Below are 21070 nucleotides of genomic sequence, written 5' to 3' on the forward strand. Positions count from 1 at the left end.
AAGAAAAAGTAATGGCACTTAAAAGATATGTTAACTGATATTCTCTCATGGCATTTGACGAGAATTTTCTCTTCAAATTGTTAAATTAATATTTTTAAAATGTGAATATATATATATATATATATACTACAAAAATATAGAAAAGCTTAAAATAAATTCCTTTGTCAAGGAAAAAAATTCTAAATTAGTCAAAGTATCTGGCAATAAAATGTCATCTGTTTATTTTGGGACATAAAATTGTCATATAATATTTACACAATTTATATAATATTTTTATCTCAGGAGAAAAGTTTTAATGGGAGATTATTTCATTAACAATACTTCGAGAGAAAGAGAGAATCTCTTTTTTCTAAATTAAAATTTTAATCTAAATCGAAAAAAGCAATTTTTCTGTTTTACAATTTTTGCACAAATATATCGCAGACATATTCGCGTTAGCTTTTTTTGTCGATGAGAGGAAGAGGAGAAGGGATATACCAGAAAATTGTACGGAGAAAATGTTTTTAGGTTGTGCCGGGAAATTAATCAAGGGACGAAATTACTTTCGCTGGCGAGGGTTCCGACATTCCATTTCGCGCGCGAGCATGAGGCATTAGCGTCTGACACACGATAGTGCTATACTACTTGGATCGCTACTAACAGCTGACTCACGTTGCGTCGCGGAATAAATTAGCTTCGAATTCGGGATGTAGCATCTGTGTGCTTAGTTTTCAATATAAATTTTTTGTCTATAAAAAACGATATATCAAAATAAATCAAATATTATTATCCTTTCTTTAGAAAAAGCTAAAATTTATTAATTTGTATGTGCAGCAGAGCGGAATTACGTCCGAAAATTAAATTTAGAAAAGATATTTGAGAATTCTACATTTTCTAGGAATATTTTCCACATTCTTATTTTGTCAGCATAAAATATTCTTCACGAATATGCTACATTCAGTTATCAAAATTGAAACGTAAATCACGGATATATTATATTAATCGTATATTATGGAAATAAAAGTTTTCTCTTCATATTCCGATATATTTAATGACAATATTTTATGGATTGAAGGTTTATTACGATTTTACGCGAAGCATGTGTTAAATTGCGAATATAGAGTATTTTATTCGTAGTCTATTCGTGTAGTCGGCGTCCGATTTTCGCACGTTGCGCAAGAGAAATAACTTACGTTACTACGGTAATAAAATTCTTAATACTATGGGAATAGCGCTTAATGTGGCTACTGCGAGCACTGACAGGGGAGTGAATTTATGTCGTGATCCGCCGTTTGTATCTTCCATTTCCAAGAGCATCGAGATACGTGCGCGACCGGATAAGAGTCCATGTCATGCGAGACAGTTTTCCGGAAAAGAGACAGAAACTTTGAAAAATTGAAAATCTCTGGTGGTTTCGAGGGGTGAATAACATAGACCTTTATTCCGCACGAATACATTTTACAATAATTTAATATCGTGATTTGATAATACGATCGTATATGTTACAATTTATTGAGAAAACAAAATGTGAAAAATTCTACGCAGATATTGAACGAGGCAAAACGCTTTTTCATATCTCGCGAAACCGACGCGACGTGCAGAAAATGCATTTCTTTTCGTAAAGCGTATCCGTCTCGGGTTTACTGGAAGAGGAAACACGCGAAAGTGATACTATGTATAGTTTGCAAAGTATGAAAAGAACGGAAGATGAGAAAGAGAGAGGGGAAGCGTTCTCTTTTGTACAAATCTGAGTGCACGTAGCATAGCTTTGCGTCTTTCCGGTATGGATTGAAGGTTTATTACGATTTTACGCGAAGCATGTGTTAAATTGCGAATATAGAGTATTTTATTCGTAGTCTATTCGTGTAGTCGGCGTCCGATTTTCGCACGTTGCGCAAGAGAAATAACTTACGTTACTACGGTAATAAAATTCTTAATACTATGGGAATAGCGCTTAATGTGGCTACTGCGAGCACTGACAGGGGAGTGAATTTATGTCGTGATCCGCCGTTTGTATCTTCCATTTCCAAGAGCATCGAGATACGTGCGCGACCGGATAAGAGTCCATGTCATGCGAGACAGTTTTCCGGAAAAGAGACAGAAACTTTGAAAAATTGAAAATCTCTGGTGGTTTCGAGGGGTGAATAACATAGACCTTTATTCCGCACGAATACATTTTACAATAATTTAATATCGTGATTTGATAATACGATCGTATATGTTACAATTTATTGAGAAAACAAAATGTGAAAAATTCTACGCAGATATTGAACGAGGCAAAACGCTTTTTCATATCTCGCGAAACCGACGCGACGTGCAGAAAATGCATTTCTTTTCGTAAAGCGTATCCGTCTCGGGTTTACTGGAAGAGGAAACACGCGAAAGTGATACTATGTATAGTTTGCAAAGTATGAAAAGAACGGAAGATGAGAAAGAGAGAGGGGAAGCGTTCTCTTTTGTACAAATCTGAGTGCACGTAGCATAGCTTTGCGTCTTTCCGGTACGAAACGAAGATACTTCACACAAGGCGCAATTCGTGGCGAGAGTCGTGTAAGCTCGATTATTCCATTCGCAAACTCACGACGATAACAATGCATTCGTGGCTTGTACGTCTACCGAGTCATGATAATCATCACGAATACACGATCAAGATAGAGTTTATACGCGTGTCGGAATAATGCCAAGTAGTTTTAGAATCGCGTGCCGATAGTTATGGAAGATTTTATTCGAGTATAATATGATATATTTCTATCAGCATTATTAAAAATCTCTACATATCTAATTTTTTTTCAATCTTTTACAAGAACAATATTAGCCGAAAGTTAAATTTCACTTCCACCAGAATCAAAAGTAAAGTACACGATTAATATCATTAAGTAATATGTGAAATATATTGGATGATTATATTGCGTGTGTGTGTGAATAATATATAAATTAATATTACACCAATCAATCAACTTCAACATTTATTCTGCAACTTGTCAATATATTGCACTATGTAATTAATGTTATTGCCCAATATTTTATTCAGTTTAGTTTACACGAGACCGATAGTTTATCTGATTGCCTTGTTGTTTGATCTTTTTATTTTCTTGTTTGTCAAGAGACAGTTATTTTGTCATTGCAATAAAAAAGTTTACTGTTGTAGTTGAGCTATCAAAAGACTGATACAGATCATAAATAGATGTTGTTTTACTTAATTCCATTTCGAAGTGTTGCGATTAATATCATAATGTAGCTGTAATATTTACAGATTACTACGATAAGCCGGATGGAAAATATGAAGAGAGGTGCAAATATTTTAGAAAAACGAAAAGGCAAAAGTTTAATTAACTCTCTTTTATGTTTACGATGTAATTACGTGAGAAACCTTGTGCATTTTATTTCTTTGATTATCTTGTACTAACTTATAAATTTATCATAAGATAGTAGATTTATTTGCCATTACCCTATATATATATATATATATATATATATCACATATTTCTAAATCCCCAGAACTTTAACCGATTTCGGGTATTATGCAGTTATATAAATGCTTTTCATTTAGTCTATGTTTAGGGAAGAAAGTAGTAACTAAAAAGAATCATTAAGATTTCATATTATTCTCTTTAATGTAAAGTAATTCAGAATTTTTATTTCTCCCTTCGATTATATATGAACTTGATTTGCAAACAGACCAAATTGTGATAACGCAATAGAATATAAAATATGTGAAAACCACATACGTTATATTAATTTTTATAATTAAATTAAATATTATAAACATGAAAGAGAGTTGAAAAATAATATTTAAATAAAATAATATTTGTTCTTTAAATATTTACGATCTATATTTTATATCTTTGAAAATCATCAAAATATTCTTCTGAAAATATTCTTTTGAGTTACGGTAATGTACTGCGTCTGACTGAGTAATTATGTTATTAGTAATAGTTACGTACATCACAACTCAGGAATAAAAAGCTCACGTCGAACATGGAGCGAAACGAGGAGCTTCATGATCCAAAATAGCGTTTCTACGAGCACAAATGCAAGCATTACGTAGAGACAGACTCGATCGTAAATTGCCGGCGTAATTTATGAGCGCGTATTCTTGACCGTAAAAGAATTTCGGATAATAGCACTGCCAGATCTCTGACTGTGTATGTGTTTGCCAGTAATGAGTCGTCTAATGCGAGAGTCATAAGCGAATACGTGAATATGTACACACGTTCTTTATCGTCAAGTGAGTCAAGTACTCGAAATGGTCCAATCCCTCACAAATGAAAAAAGAATAATGCGCACGAGATAAAGATCGTATCAAGAAAAATACGGATGCTCGTAAATTAAACTGGTCAGCTTCTTTCTTTTTGCGCAATGTGTCAACAATTCCATATATATTTTTATCAAAGTACTCACATTAATTAAATTCTTTCTCTCTCTCTCTCTCTGCGATATATTTTTATTTTCTTTTAAATAATATTTAGAGATATGTATGCTAAAAAATTTGTGTTAATTAAACAGCTGTACCTCGTAAACAGACTGCCAATTTTACAAATCGTTATAACTTTTTTTTTTTTAAATTAGTGAAAATTGATGCCGAGAGAAGAGATTGTTTTATTATCAAAATATTTGTTTATTTCAATATTTGTATCTTCCAGTTAGTTTAGGAAAAATAATGGAAGTTCTATAGTATTTTTATTAACTTACTTTGTCCTACGTGCTCTTTGTTAGAGAACGTCTTATTTCCTTATTTATCTTCCCTCCACTTTGATCTGTAATCGAATAAACGCATTTGTACATAACTATCGTGTACATCGATTCGGTACACAAAAGAGTCCCGAGTTTAATATCCGTTGTGACAGAAGCCGGTACGTGTCTTTCGTCTTCTTTTCCGCCTACGCTTTGATTCTCCTCTCTTATAACGAATGAGTTGTGTATATAGACGAGAAATCTTGAGCTTCAATTCATGTTAGAACTGTTTGAAACAGAATATTTGCTACCTTTGACTCCGTTGTAAAAATTTACAATTATACGAGATAGTATTTTTTACAAGATTTCATATCTTTATATAACGTTATCTTTTATAACATAGGGACAAGATGGAGAATCTGCAGCTGAAAGAAAATATGTGTCTAGTACACTTTACATATTCACTTTGATACATGCATTGTATCGAAAAATGCTATTGTTCTGTGTGCGAATGACATCTTCAAAATATATCATCTATCTCGCGTTATCTCGGTCAATTCGCTCGTGCAAGCGGCACATTGCTTTTCTCGACCGATATGCGCCAAACTTTTTACCAATTTTCGGACAGTACAACTAACCCCATTCCCATTACTTTATTGATGAACCAAGACAATCAAACAAATTTACATTTTAATGTATATTTTATATGTATATATATTTGATATATATAATATTCGCGAAATTTTTCTCTTTTATTATCCCCAGATAAAAATGAAAGATGATTAGGACTTTTTAGCACTACGATGCGCAACGATGGAATTGCAGTACACAACATTGATTTGTAAAACACAAATGTATCCAAATTATTAACGCAACGTTCAGAATAATTTACATCTTAAAAAGTGATTATTTTTGACAATTACATTTTTTTACTTGTTCTTTAAATAGATATTTAATAAAGGAACTTGTGTAACTTCCAAAAAGAATTTTTTTTTATATAAATTTCTATGAAATGTGATAAATAAAAATCTAATTCTTATATAAATAATTTAAATAATAAATTTTAAACAATATCAAAATATTTTATTTGTATATTTATATCGCGCAATGTATTAATTATTTAAATATTTTAAGTATTCAAGAAAAATAAAAAATATACTTTATATGCATTATATTACATGATGATGTAAAAATGGATTATCACTGAGATATAAACGAGCAATTAGTTTTACAAATAACAAATAAGAGATTAAATAAGTTATAAAGTACTCACTCCACGATTGCTCTCTTGCCGTCGTTCGATGTCTTTACAGGCCTCTTCCCCCTCTTCTGTCTATCCTTTGCTGCTTCTTGATGGCACTCACGTTACACTCACTCGCGAAAATATGATTAATTGCGATTAATCGGCAGAATATAGATATAGATGAACGCGCAGTATTTTGCATTTTATCGATACATTAAATGTACGCAATGTTTAATTTATTTAAAGGCGTTAGATTAATATATATTTAGATTAATATATTTAACTACGATTATTTAACACGTATCAAACGCGTGCGCGTAGGAAAACTTTGACATTTAAAAATTTTTCGATTGTTAAAAAGAACGCTTTTAATTAAGTACGTATTTAGTTACAATTATTTATACAACATAATCTGTTTTTTGAATTTAATTATTCAATTATTAAACGATCGATGTATTACGCTTTTTTGTTGCTTGACTCGATCTGTGATTTGCTTGTTTCTGCGCGTATTTCAATCCGAAAATGATAAGTAAATTAATTTAAATCAACGAAAAATTTAAAGCGCGATATAAAATATATTCGAATCCACATGCAAAGAAACAATAATCGTTCATAAATATGATAACGAAACGACAGTTTATAATTGCTATTTTTTATTCTTTTTTAATTGAATCGAAATGTATAAATAGCATGAAATATCTGCTTTGCTAAATAGCTATCGCCTTATATCATTAATCGTGTGAATTAATTATTCGCGTAACCCGATAATCTCTAATTGTAATAATCCCTTCGTATTGTCACATTATCTCGCAAACTACGATCGCGACAAGAAGATATTAAATGCAATTATTCCATATAATTATTACAATTAGCGATTATCGGATCACGCGGATAATCAACTCACGCGATCGACAATTTGTACTGTGGCGAGACAACTATTTATTAGAGTAGATATTTTGCGCGATTTGTATGTGTTTCAAGCAGACAGAGAATAAGAATTATAAATTATTTTTTTATTGCGATATATATTAAGATAATCTTTACGGACGGTAATTGTTTCTTTAACGATGCTTAGGGCGATTCGAGAATATAGTAATATACGTCAACTGTTTATTAATAAATAATTTAATATTCAAGAGACGGAATATTCCGTATACGAATTAATTTCGTAGCGAGTAATATTTCCGCGATAGTAAGGAATCTCTCGTCGCACGCGGTATTTGACCTTGCGAATATTTCGTAAAATCGTGCGATTTTCGAGTGCTTAGCATATCGTAGATTTACCTTATTTTTTTGTCGCAAATTAATAAATAAAATACATGTCGCGTAAGATTAATATCGGGGAAATGACACGCAATCGTTTGTATTCTGCTGATTAGTGCCTACAGGACGATAATTAATCGGTTTTAAGATAAAACTGTATAAAAGGTAACACACTTTCGATTTAATCGCTACTTAAATATGTTGTAGGAGAGATTTTTTTGAGTAATTCCCCGCAAGAAATAAGTGGGGGACGGCATTGGTTTAGGAGATATAACAAATTGAAATTTCACAGTTTTAATGTTTTTTCTCAGGTATCATAAAATAATAGTAGGAAAAGTAAAGTTTATGTACATTGTATTTGTTGTAGAGCAGACGAAAAAGTGTTTGTTTACATTTACTGGATAGGTACACGATCATGGATGTTTTGTCAGTAATGTGTTTCACCTATTTCTCGCAGTTCGTTAACAGCTTTCAACATGTCACTACGCGAATTTGGGAGTGAAATATATTACACCAGAACATATTTAAGTGGCAATAAAATCGGAGATGTGTTACCTTTTGTGAAGTTTTACCGGTTTTTGCGAGTGAATGTATCATGAGCACCATTAAAAACTAGCAAACAATAGAATAGACAGGAGAGGAGGAGGAGGCCCGGGGAGGCATCAGACGATGACAAAGTACAATCGTAAAGTGAGTAATATATTATTTATTTAATCTCTTATTTATTATCTGTGAAATTCATTATTCGTTTAATTTCGCGATATCAATTTTACATTATCGTGTAGTATAATGTATATATAAAATATTCTAAATTTATTTTTATCTTTCCAAGTTTTATAAAATATATTTGTCATAATTAATATTTAATGTGTGTGCTCTATAAGTATAAAATATTTTCATATTGTTTAAGATTTTTTTATTTATATTATTTATATATCAGAATTAAATTCTTGTTTTTACCGCATATATTTCGTAGAAATTTGTATATAAAAACAATTTGCTTTGAATGTTATGTGTATAAATTTTTTTATTAAATCTATCTAATCTATTTCAAAGGCAAATAAAATATTTAATTGCGCAAAATAATTATCTTTTAAAATATTAATTATTTTGAATATACTTTATATATATAATTTGGATACATTTGTATTTTACAGATCAACATTGTGCTCTGTAACACCACCGTTGCGTACCGGTGAGTGATAAATCAAATTATTTTTTATTTTCATCTGGAGATGATTTTGCGATTATAATACTAAAATGTATTGAATATATATAATATATTTAAGATATATGTAGAATAAGATGTGGGATAGGAAGGAGATTACTAGGAAAAATCTTTTTTATTTATCTATACGGTATAAAACCTTCTTCCTCTTTTTCTAAGAAGAGGAATTTATCAAGTTCTTTCTTCGGAGATCTTTTGTCTGGACATATTTACCATACTATATCTACTTCTTTGAATTCACTATACTACTCTTGAGAGTTGCCATTCACGTAGTATTTCTACTAGGATTATCTGAAATTTTTCCTACATATTTTTCTTACATACAACTATCGTTCGGAGATGTCTTGCTTGCCTCGGCCTCGTTCCTTCATCTATCTCTCTATCCATCTTTTCTCCCCCCTTTCTCTATCTCTCTCCCTCTTTCTCTTTCTCTCTCCTCTCTCATCTTTCACTCCCTACTCGCTTCGCCACCGTTTCCGTGCCGTCCATAGGGACGATTGACGTATCGATTCTAGTAGGGTGGTGCAGTCTGGCCTTCGCCACCGTGTCTGCGTGTTCCAAAAGTGCTGGCGTCGTCTGTCCCGCCATTCTTCGTCTCCCGCGCCCATTTCCACCCTATTTCTCGACCTCTTCCTCTCTCTCCTCCGACTGCCAGCTCCTTCTCGTCTCAAAATCAATGGGTCGAGTGCTCTTTCGGTCGAGCATGCGAGAATACGCGATAACGAAAGTCCGCGCGAGTGAGAGATCGAGAGATTGTCGCGACCATCGGTTTTCGTCTCGTTATCGCACGCTAATCGATCTCGCCCCTTTAATTTATCCGATAATGTTTCAACCGCTCAAATTCGATCGAATTTGCCAAAGGACGACACGACGATATGTCGAATTATTATCGATTGTAACCCCGCTGATAATGCGACGCTTCGTATCAGCAAATTGACATGTAATGAGCTGTGGACGAATTGTCGCACAGATTTCCGATATTTATTTTGCATAATAAAATAAGGTTCTCTCGTGGCAAACGAGAAATGTAGAAGCAAAATTGTACTTTACATTTTACTTTCAAAACTTATAAAATAAATTTGAAAGAAATTTCTCTTACACATATTTGCAGCTCTAGATGAAAATTGTTTAAATTTTATTCTGTTTCACAAAGTTAATCTGCAAAAAAGAAATAAACTTGATAATTTAATCTAATAATTTATTTTTACAATCTTACAATATCTTTTCGTTAATCGATTTTTAATCTTAATTGTGATATTCTTTTAATTTTATAATATTATAGATATTTTTATTTATATTACGAAATAATATAGTATAATAATCTATAGAATAAAAATGCATCTTTTCTAACATACAATATCGAAAGAAAATGGAAAGAATATTTGCTTCTACGTCTTTTAATTATCATGGTTCAAGAGCTGTATTTCTTTTCCACCTTACTTTTTGTCTTGCGACTATATTTGACATATCTCTGTCAGAAAGAAATGTCACGAAATGCGTGTTTCATAAGGTATATAAGAAATTTTGACATTGATTTAAATTATCTAGCATTACAAATTATCATGCATTATGAATCAGTCGCACTACCCTTTAATTCAACTGCTGCATCTTCTGTTTCTAAAGATGCGATAGAAAATTAATATTATTTTTTACTATTATTAATTAATTAACGTTGCAATGAAATGTTTTCGCATAAACGGAATAGATAGATCTGACTTTGACACTCGCACAAATTTTGTTCATAACTCGGAATTTATTGTAATCTCACAGAGCCACAACCTGCTGTTCGATCGTTCCCATTAGGCTGCTTCAACAGGTAGGCTGATAACTACAGCATTACGAGCATGTTTAATGTCCTTGTGAATCGCGACATCACTTCTTAACATGCTCATAAATTTGATTTTGCCGCTCGAAAATATGTTACATTGTTCAAATTCGCTATTTAAAAAAGGACGTTAATTATAAAAGGTAAATTTTTCAAAAAAAAAAAGAAGAAACTGTCTTGTAATTTTATTATTATATACTTTTTCACAAAAGTTGAAGTTATTAAAGTTACTTTTAAAAATTGAAATCTGTCAAATCTGTTAAAACATTCGAGAAAGTAAACTTAACTTTTCATTACGCGGTAACTTTATAGAAATATTTATTTTCAGTCGTATCTCGTCGCGTCCACACGGAAGGATCCTTGCATTAGTTCGTACATAGTGAATTATAATCGCACAATGTATAAGCACGAAACAACAAATCCTCTTAAAGCAGGCTTGAGGAGTAAATTCATTGCGTAGAGAGGCACGTTGATGTTGATACGGTGGACGGGTGTGGGTGGTTACAATGCGGATACAGGAAGACGTTTGCTCAGTAGCAGATAAAGCAATTTGCAATGTCTTTACAAATGGACAAGTATATCATTCCGTTCCTTTTGACGTCTATTCCTGACGCCGTTTGTCAAAGGCTACCGTATATACGAATTATCTGTTTTAAAGCTCTCGGCATACTTTCCACAATCTTTCCGTTATAAAATAGAATTAAAGTACTTTAAGCGAAGTAGTTTGCTATTCTATTAAAAAATAATTAAGCCGCAAATTGGGCATTATAATTCAATCTCCCCAATTTTTTTTCACGTTACGATGCAAAATTATTATCATAGTTTGTTAAAAAATTAAAGACTTGACAGTTGCGTATGTCGAAGCCACAAATATTTCATTAACGTTATTAAATACCTGTCGCAAAGTTCTCGATGTTATCTGAATTGAATTTGAAGTTGCGTTAATTAAATTTGAAGATGACCGCGAGTGAGTAAGGCTAGTCAACTCAAGATCAATGTTCAGATGAGCTAATAAACGTACAGATCTGTGGTCACAAAGCTATTAATTAGCTGGTCAGCTTGCGGTCACACCGTATCGTAATCATCTACGGAGGGGGGGATTAATAATATATATTTTTAACTATGAACTCTATAATCTTGAAGCAATATATTGCTTACTTTATGTAACGGAAACAAATATTTATTTTCTGAAACTTATGCAAAAACGCGATAATATATTTGTAGTTTGCGATCGCGATGCAAGGTTTGATTGGTGATTCCGTGCTCAGCGTTTGGTAAATAAATGACGTTATAAAATCTCCCTGGTGGTCGTTCATGCGAACTTATTTTTGGACGTGATCCAGAGACGCAAATCTGCAACGCCAGCTTGAATCCGAACATCGGTTTTCTTAACTCGTTTAGCATGTTCTTTATGATACTTTATCGGTATTGATCATCCCGTTTAATTCACACTTAATTTGTGGATTCAAACTTTTCTTTTATGCAGAAAACATAATTTCTGCGAATGATTTTAAAAGAGTTCTTGTCGAATCTTGCACGTGAGATTGAATTACACAATAATTAAAATAAATATTTGTTGAAATTTTGATACAATTTCTTGAGAACCTGTAATTTTAACATTCTTATTAATAATTAAATAATAATCTAAAATAATATCTGTATATTGATTTTAATCACTGTCTCTATTCCTGTTTCTTTAAAGGTTTCGCAGAAATTTCGATTGACTTTTATATAAATGATTTAAATATGATCACTTTAATCTAAAATATTATTTTACATAAAAAGATTAATATGAATATAGTCTTCTTCTTTAAGAAAAGACTTTGATACTTTCATTGTTTATTCACTTGTTAATCGATAACGATCACGCATTTTTAATCTAGGTTAATTAGGAAAGCGTGAGGAGTAATTACGAGATTCTGATCGGGGCGTGGTTAATGCCAAGCTGACCATTGTTTGACACGTCACCGCCATTATCGGCGGTTGATTAATGAAATTCTGCTAGTCCCCTCAAAGTGCTCTTCAGACAGCGTCAAGAACTTTACGACGGATCATTTAATAACGTTAATGAAATATTTGTGGCTTTGACATACGATGTTGTTCTGTTAATTATTACTGTTGGAAGCCCCACAACTTTTCTCTCCCTGATCCAGCTATCAAAAAGATGAATAGCATAACAGAGCAAGCAACATCTTTTGACAAATTGTGTTAGGATCATTAGGTTTGTTTTATATGCTAGGAAATATTCGCGTTCGTTTTGCTGACTATTTTTAAAAGGCATGACAATTTTCCTAACATCTTTTAAAGATTTTCAAATTTTTTAAGAAGCAACATTGTTTGCACGATTAAATCTTTGCTATAACTTTCTGGAAAATCAGCCTTCTTTAGTCAATTATTCACTTAATCGATTTTTAACAAACGCTTTACAGTTATCACCGTATCGTATTAGATGAAATTATACTGAATTTAAAACGATAAAGATCTCTTTTTTTTAACTCCCTTAAAAAACTTCCTTTGTAAATTATAGGTGATAGCAAGAAAGCGGAAACGTGGCAACAAAGTGGCCACGATATTACGGTTTGCGTTGCGAGAGCAATTCAACGTTAATTAAGAAGTCAATAGAAATAAGCACCAACGGATATTGGATTAATTAAGCTGCTCGGGAGAACTAGGGTGCAATTGCGGTCGCGGGTTGTCGGTTTTCTCTTATCCCTATATATCTGTATTAATACACAATACTTGGATGATTGCGTGCGAAATGTCTGACTGACCATGGTCCTTTCGTGCGATCTTAGAAAATCCAATATCCCAGGAAGATGAGATACAACTGTGCATAGGGTCTGAAGATCATCTTATACGTACAAAATCACAAAAGACAATTTTCGTGGCCTTCCGCTTTGTCATTTCGAATGGGAATAAATTTCTGTTGTACTGAGAGAATTTATAAATGTTTAATAAAAATCTTTCAACAGATTCCTTAAAACTTCCATGATTTTGTTGATACACTTGATTCTTTGTGATGAATAAAAGCAACGCAAAAAATCTACTTATTTTAAAATTTTCGATACTATATTTTTAATCATATTTTATATAATAATATTTTTTTCGTCAAATAAAATAATTTAATCAATTTTAGATTAACTTTTTTATGGTCTAATTAGAATATCACAAAATTATTGTTTAGTTATTTCAGTTTCTACAAATCATTGTACATTTCATGCATTTAATAGATTTGTTAAATGTCTAAATTTTATTACAAGAGCGAGAGGAGGGGATTAAGAGTGAGATACAGCGCTAACTTTTAGCTGTCTGATAGTGAAGAGAGAGATATTCCTTCGCAGAAAATCTTTGATTAATATGTGGGAATCGCGATTGGCACCCTCAGGATAAAATTTAGCACACGCAACATTTCCGCCAAGGTCTTTTGAGGGATACGATCTAAATGACGATAGAAAATCTCGTTTTGCCTGGACCTAGTCGGATTCGGTTTGATAGATTACGGTTGTAACATGTAATGGTAGTTATTATCGCGAAAGATGCGAGTCCCCGTAGATATGTAAGATAAGCTTTCCAAATTACATACATATAAAGATAAGAAATACAATATTAGCAAAAATATTTTGCGTTCTTTTCTATATCATACAATTTTTTGATTTAAATATTATTTGGAAGAAATCATATATGAAAGGAATTGTAAAATTAAATTGAAAATAAAGTATTTCTTTTAATTGAAAAATACAATTCTTTCAAATCTAAGAAGAAGAACACAGATAAAAGAAATGATTAAAAGAAATACTACATGTTCTTTTATATAGCTTATCGGAGAAAAGATTAGACAACTGATCTAAGAAAACGATAGTACGTACTGATTCTAGAAAATCGAAAATGAAACGTTTGATACTTGAAGCGAAAAACACCGCATTGTCTTGCATGAAGCACCAAGGTTTTAGTTTTCGAAAAGAGAAATCTCAAAATCTTCTTGACAAAGAATCCAGATAAAGACTTTATATAAATATTTGAAACATATAATATCGAATATTCTTTTGTATAAAAAAGAAAAAGAATTGTTTCAAATACATTTGAAATAAAAAGGAAACGTCTAATATCTTCTTCTATAAAATATCTGAAAGTAAAAAATATACGCGACTTGCAGAATTTATGCTTATAAAAGTCGAATGTATTTGGCTGCTTCTGACAGCAAAATGCAATTTGTATGTTAAGTGAAAATTATAAGAGCTTATTTTCAAATTTCATGATAATCGTGTTCACTCTAGATCTAGATTAACTTTAATGATGTTTATTCTTTGTCGGAAAAGTGTAATCACCTCTTGCATAGCTCGCAGCACAATTTATATAGTTCGTGGATCACATTGCTGTCAGAACTCCCGCAACATCGTTAACTCGTATCCCTGGAGAGGGATTCTCTCTCTTCTGAAGTTGCTGTATATACTATAACTCGATAATGTCATTATAATTCTGGGGAAGTGTTGCAGTATATTCGATATTGCCGTAAACATTGCAACAAATATATGTTGAGATTTTATCACACTTAATTATGAAATTAGATCGCGCAAGAAGAAGAGAAGTAACGTGATCTTTGCTTATGTTTCTCACAACTATGGAGAACTTTGCGACATACAATCTTTATTTTATAAAAATGTTATTTAAACATATTTCAGAAATAATCTTTAATTACAAAAAACTGAGTCTCTCTAACATAACAATTATATCTTCTTATATCTAAAATTATATCTCATTACTATCTTATCTCATTAAAAGTTTCCGTTTCACGGTAGCAGTATTAATGTTTTAAACGGATTTAACAAACATTTGCGATATAATCATCTTAATGTTATCAAAGATCACATCAACGCCTTGATTGCGCGTTTGTCGCCGAGCGCTCGCGAGACAAAAAGAAATCGAGTGCGAATTTTATTACCTCTTATTTCGCAATTTTCTAATTCCATTTCGCGCCTCGATAAATATTATCTTTAATCGACGTCGTATAAAATGTGAAAATACTCGCGGTCATCTAAAGCATGGAAAAGATATTTATTCATCTCCCGTGTATACATATTTGTGTATGAAGTTTCATCCACAGGGGTGTTAATTTAAAGCCGGTCGGTAACTACCCTCGGTGCTCGTCTATGCGCTCGCCTAGTTGCAATTTTAATATCCCCTCTGAGCGCGATGCTTGGACGGTATGTGTTTTCTCTTCGTTTGAAGGGGAGCCACGTCTCGAATTAGACAGTCGACCTCGTATCGGACCACATTTGCATAACGCGTGACCAGAAATTATGCGCAGCGTTTGTTACGCAGCGGGCAACGCGATAGGGTTAAAGGCAAAAACGGGAAGAGAGAAGAACCGCAGGATCGTGCAGTAATACACGAAATAACATGTAACAAAGTTCCGTGATTCCCCTCTCAATTTCCGAGAAAGGTCATTCATTTCGAGATGTAATACGGCTGATATAGGGAATTATTCAGCCATCCGTGTACCACGTGCTTTTTCTCCGAGGTCGACCGACCGATTTAGACACCGATTTAATCTATTGAGAGACGTGGAAGTGAAATTTAATCCAAAATACACTCGAGATTTATTATTTATATTACGCTGGATAAACACGATTAAATTTATACATTATTACGTTCTTCCTCTCTATGTCAAATATTTCTAAAATATCTGTCAATTTGATGGAATATTCTCTACTAATTGTATTAGTATAAAATATCATATAAATAAAGATACGCGCAGACGCTTTTTCCCCTTTAATCTCGTAAAAGTGTATACGTTGGATTTATTATGTTAATTGCTTGGGGCTATTTCGTTGTTTCTATATCTTTAACGAATTGTTTTTAGATTAGAAACAAAGGTAATTATATTTAACGTATAATAGAGGTAGAGAAATAGGACTCGTTGTTTATTGTTGTGTAAACCACGTTCCTTTCCGTCGCGAGGGCCAGTAGAGATTCACAAAACGTCGTTTACGTTTACTGCAACCGCGCGTACAACCGGAAGACGGAGTTATCATTCGCGTCGGTGAACAAACGTGGGCACCAATGTATCTTCGGTTTTGGCTCCGAGCCGAACCGCCTTGTGATAAAAGGAATCCCGACAGCCAGCCAACCGTAATGACTGACTTAAGAGAGCGTCCGGGGAAAATGTAACGCAAAGTTGAATTTCATAACGACCTCGCGCAAGCCACACCAGCTGACGTGAATGTATATTACGAAGCCAGCTCGTATTCCCAATGTTGCAGGAGACGTTGTACCTACCCGTCAGAGATTGAATTCTCTTATGACGTGCGAAAGCTTTCTACGTCAGATTCGATCGTAATGCAAAAATTCGCGCAAAAGTTGAAACTCTAGCTTTGAATGTAGCGTATATAATATTGAACTTTCCTCTATTATAATCTTGTTATTGTTATCAAACACATTTTTCGGATTTCTTTATCGAATCTCATCATATTAAATTTAGATTCCCTTTTTGACTTCTCGTCTTTCACATTTCTCTTCTACTGAATTCTACGCGAGCGTTTTTTTAAATTTTTAATAGAGAACATAGTAGATAGAAAAAATCTAATATTATATCTATCTAATATATTATATTAATATATATAAAAAAAATTGCAATCTTTGTTTTTCGTTGATTTCTATCTCAAAATTTGGTTTCCTGTGTCAAGGTTTACTTCTATTTTTGTTGTGTACGAATATCGAACGAGGTGCGATCAATGATGAGAAATTTCCTTCGCATTCGGAAAGATAGAAATATTGCATTAAAAATATCACGATGCATTGTATATATAGAGTGTCAAAACCACCGGATGTCCTTTTAATAACAGATTTTTTAGCCAATTTGAAAATGATTTTTTCTTATCCTTAGCGAAAATGTCAAGATATCAATACATAATTTTCGAGTTATAATCGATTGAAAAAAAGAAAGATTTTTACGAATTAAACTTTGTGAAGGTCACAGATTAACAAAATTATATTCTTCAGTTAATTTCAAATAGAATTTATTTTAATTTAAGTTGTAAGGATACTATATGATGCAGAATATAAAAATGTGTAAAAAATAATGGTCTTTCTCAACATTTTCGCTAAGGAGAAATCGACTTCAAATTAACCGGAGAGTTTATTGTTAAAAATATATCTGATGATATTTTGAGGCATTTTATAGAATAAATATTAAATTCGGAATTCTCTTTAATTATATACCCCTTAATTTGGATATAAAAATTTGTGCATATTGTAGCGAATATGAAGAGAACGCGGATAGAAAAATGCAACTTTATATGTCACGTAGTAGACAGACACGTGTATCACATGTATAGTCATTTGCACGTACCGCAAAAATTCGTAGCTGCGGGCATATGTAACATTAGCTTTGTATTTTTTTAAAATCTCATGTTGTTTGTGTCGACCATATACGTACCTATATTGGAAATAAATTGTACATGTTTTAACGAAGCCAATAAGGAGCCGGATTAAATATCTGATTTTTATCAACATTACCATTTGTTATAAAAATTTTTGACATTAATTATTTGTATAAATCTGCAAGCTCTTAGAGAGAAAATTAATTTATGCGATTTATTTATATAATATAAAATTTCATTTCTCTAGATCGTACGGTTTTCTCTCGTTTTAAATAGATATGGATTAGAGAATATCTTGTATCAAATAGAATTAACTACGGATCGAAAAATTCAGCGCCTATTTGAATTTTCAAAATTATATGTCAATTTATATATTTCGAACTGGATAAATTAAGGGTATTAATTATATATTATAATTAATTTGTATTGTTTTATAGTAATTATACATTAATTATAATATATAATTAATTTGCTAAAAAATTAATAATTCGCTAAGAGAGATTTTTCATATCTACGTAAAGGAAATGTATCTAAATTTTTAGTGTCGATTCCATAACTTTTTTACGACTGATATAAATGATGTAATTATTCTCGATTGTGATAAGCATAAAAGGAAAATCAGCAAATCGATTGCTGAGGTTAAGAGAGAAGGATGTAATATATTACTGATATATACACATATATATTATATATATATATATATATACATATTGTCGCCTAAATTTGCCGCTTTTTCCATGTCGAAGAAATCTCATTCTGTCTGAAAGGTCTTCATCGACCGTTCTGACATCGCAAAAAAGGCGAGAGGGAAAAACCGCGAGAGGCTTTTCAAAGCGCGAACGCAGTTTTGTTTCGCTCTTATCGTTCGGAAGCAAAAAATTACAAAGGAAAAGGAGATAGATGCTTTCTTCTCTCTTTTTCAGTTTTCTACAAAGAATCTATGGAGCATCTCCTGAATGCAGATTCAATTATGCCAATTTTGTGATCCCACGGATAAATATCTGCCTTCAAATCATATCATAAAACTTTCAATCTGTAAAAATAATGCGTTATATTAATAATTCATTATTGTTTTATTTATTATTTCTATTTCTTATTTAACGGTCTATTATTTTATAAGAAAATAAAATAAAATAATATCGAATGACGACTAACAGTTACAATTATTATATCGCTATTTCTTAGTGATACACATATAATATGCGAACATGCTTTCCGGACTTTTTGTTCGACGTAAGGGCGAAATGTTCCGTTGTGCCAGGAAACGTGCGTTTTATCGTCTCTAAACCGAGTAGTAGATCTTAAAAAAGACGTGACGACACAGAAGAAACTGATAGTGAAATTCAAAGTATTTTTTCTCTCAAGACTGAAAATCTTGTGATATTCTATATCTTAAAAACTTTTGCAAACGCTTTCATATTCGCTTAAAGCGAAGAGAAGGGACATCAGCAATAAATTTCGAGCTATTTGACTTTACTGTTTAAAGCTACTTGCATGTAAGAGATAGCACGAGAGAGGGGTTGGGAAAGAAGAGCATAAGCCACTGACAGTTATTTCATTGATTTAATATATCGTGTCTGTGAAGTTTAAAGAAATTGAGAATCTTTTTTATTATATTCTTTTGCATAGTATAAAATATTTTCCTGTCAATATATAATATAATTTATATTACAGTATTAAAGTATTTTTAATAATATTTTTTTCTGCTTATTTTCAAAACTGTATCGATATCTACAAGAATAAAAATATTTGCGAACGAATAGTTGACGTATCTTTTTAGAATAGTGTTATCCTTTTAAAATAGCATTATCTCTTTAGAAAGTACTGATATTGTTAAAGTAGTTAGATAACTTTAAAGTTTCATCTGTCTGCTTTTCCTTATTTTGTAGACTTGCGACAGACGTCTGTCGCAGGTAATTTTCAAAATTCGCATTTTGATTAATCCCATCAATCACTGATTTCGAACCGCGGTTGACACGTTGGCTCACTGAGATGGCGATTTTTCTCAGAGTCTATCCTTTCTTGGCCCATCAATCACTATTTCGCAATTAATACCGGTAGTGACGCAGCGGTTTCGCTGTTCAGATATTGAAACAACTGTTTCTTCCGTTCGAGCGTTACGACCATCGTTCTCTGAACCTTGAATTCTACTGTTATTGTTCTCGTATTATTATCGAATTGAAATGCGTGCGGAATTCTATCGACGAATTCAGAGGTTGCTAGAATTTTTGAGAAGACATCTCATCACGTACTGTCTATTCATTTTCTTTATATAAAGAAGGAAGAATGGAATATATAATAAATAAAAAAATAGATCGGTATTTTAAAACGTCAAGTATACATCTTAGAACTTAGAACTATAAATTTTTCACAGTATCTGTTATTTGAAATTGAAGTTTTTCTCAAGAGTTTAAAGCAATTTAAAAATTTAAGTTAAAATTTAATTTGCGAATTATGCCATGCTCTACGGATATCTGTTTTATATTAACGTATATTAATCAATTTATACACGTAGACGTAAAAAAATGACACAAATGATTAGATACGGACAAGTATGAAAAATTCTCATAAAAATCATTGTGATGAATGTATGAAAATCGAGACCCCCATGTTTATTTTTCCCTCAATTCGCCAACAATATATTCGTCAGACAAAATATTACTCGTCCGCATACATTATACACGGAAACCAAGTTTTTCTTGTCTTATATAAATTATTCAAGATTCTCTTCCTGACATCTCGCGGCGAACTAAAATCGCGTTAGTCCATCGTTGAGCAAAGTTTAGTCGGGCAAACAAAAAGAGTTATTTGCATAGACATTTGAAACTGACAGATTCTCGAGAGAGCCTGTGCGGGACTTCAAAAATATGAAAAAAAAAATTGAGAGCGAAAATTTATTATTACAAGCAACTTTGCATGGAGTGTTAATTTTTATCGAGCAACCTCTATTTTTTTTTCTTATGGTTTAGCAATCTATATGTCGATACTTAGCTTGTAATGTAAAATGTATGTTTATCCTTACGCGACTCGTGTCGAAATAAAGCGAAAAATCGCATTATTCGTCTTCGTGTCACCACGTTTGAAGCGAGAGCGCGATATCAACCGTAGGGTAAACGACTCCCAATTTATAATTTTGTAGAGCTCCGCGGTAAGAGAGATTCTCGCGATGAAGAACCTTTTTGTCATCCGTAAAACCCAGCCGTCAGTCGGCCATGACAAATTTTCCTCCCATACAGGAGACGGAGAGCGCCGTCCCCGATAAATTGCTTATACAGGATGAAATTCCGCGTCGCGGCGCGTCGCGTCGAGGAGGGAAGATTTACGGGCGGGCGTAGTTATCGGCGGGATGTGAAGTGTACCGGAAGTGCATCATGTGCGCCGGAACAAATCATCTCTCTTATCCTGAGCCACCCCTCACTTTGAGCCCACGTGTCATTGAAAGGCATGCGTTATGAATTATTTACTTTATATCCGACGCT

At 32.5% G+C, this 21070-nt stretch overlaps 1 protein-coding gene across 1 annotated transcript in view; it reads left to right on the plus strand.

The window, feature by feature from the left end:
• The first annotated feature begins 9702 nt into the window (after positions 1-9702).
• The window catches only part of LOC115237417, a 71779-nt gene continuing 60411 nt past the window's right edge, over positions 9703-21070 (plus strand). The window contains exons 1-2 of the mRNA XM_029810425.1: positions 9703-9897; positions 10158-10203. Of these exons, the coding sequence (XP_029666285.1) occupies positions 9794-9897; positions 10158-10203 (150 nt within the window). The 5' untranslated portion in view covers positions 9703-9793. The remainder of the gene's footprint in view (positions 9898-10157; positions 10204-21070) is intronic.

The sequence above is a fragment of the Formica exsecta genome, unplaced genomic scaffold (genome assembly GCF_003651465.1).
Source record: "Formica exsecta isolate Colony F162 unplaced genomic scaffold, ASM365146v1 scaffold295, whole genome shotgun sequence".
Lineage (NCBI taxonomy): Eukaryota > Metazoa > Arthropoda > Insecta > Hymenoptera > Formicidae > Formica > Formica exsecta.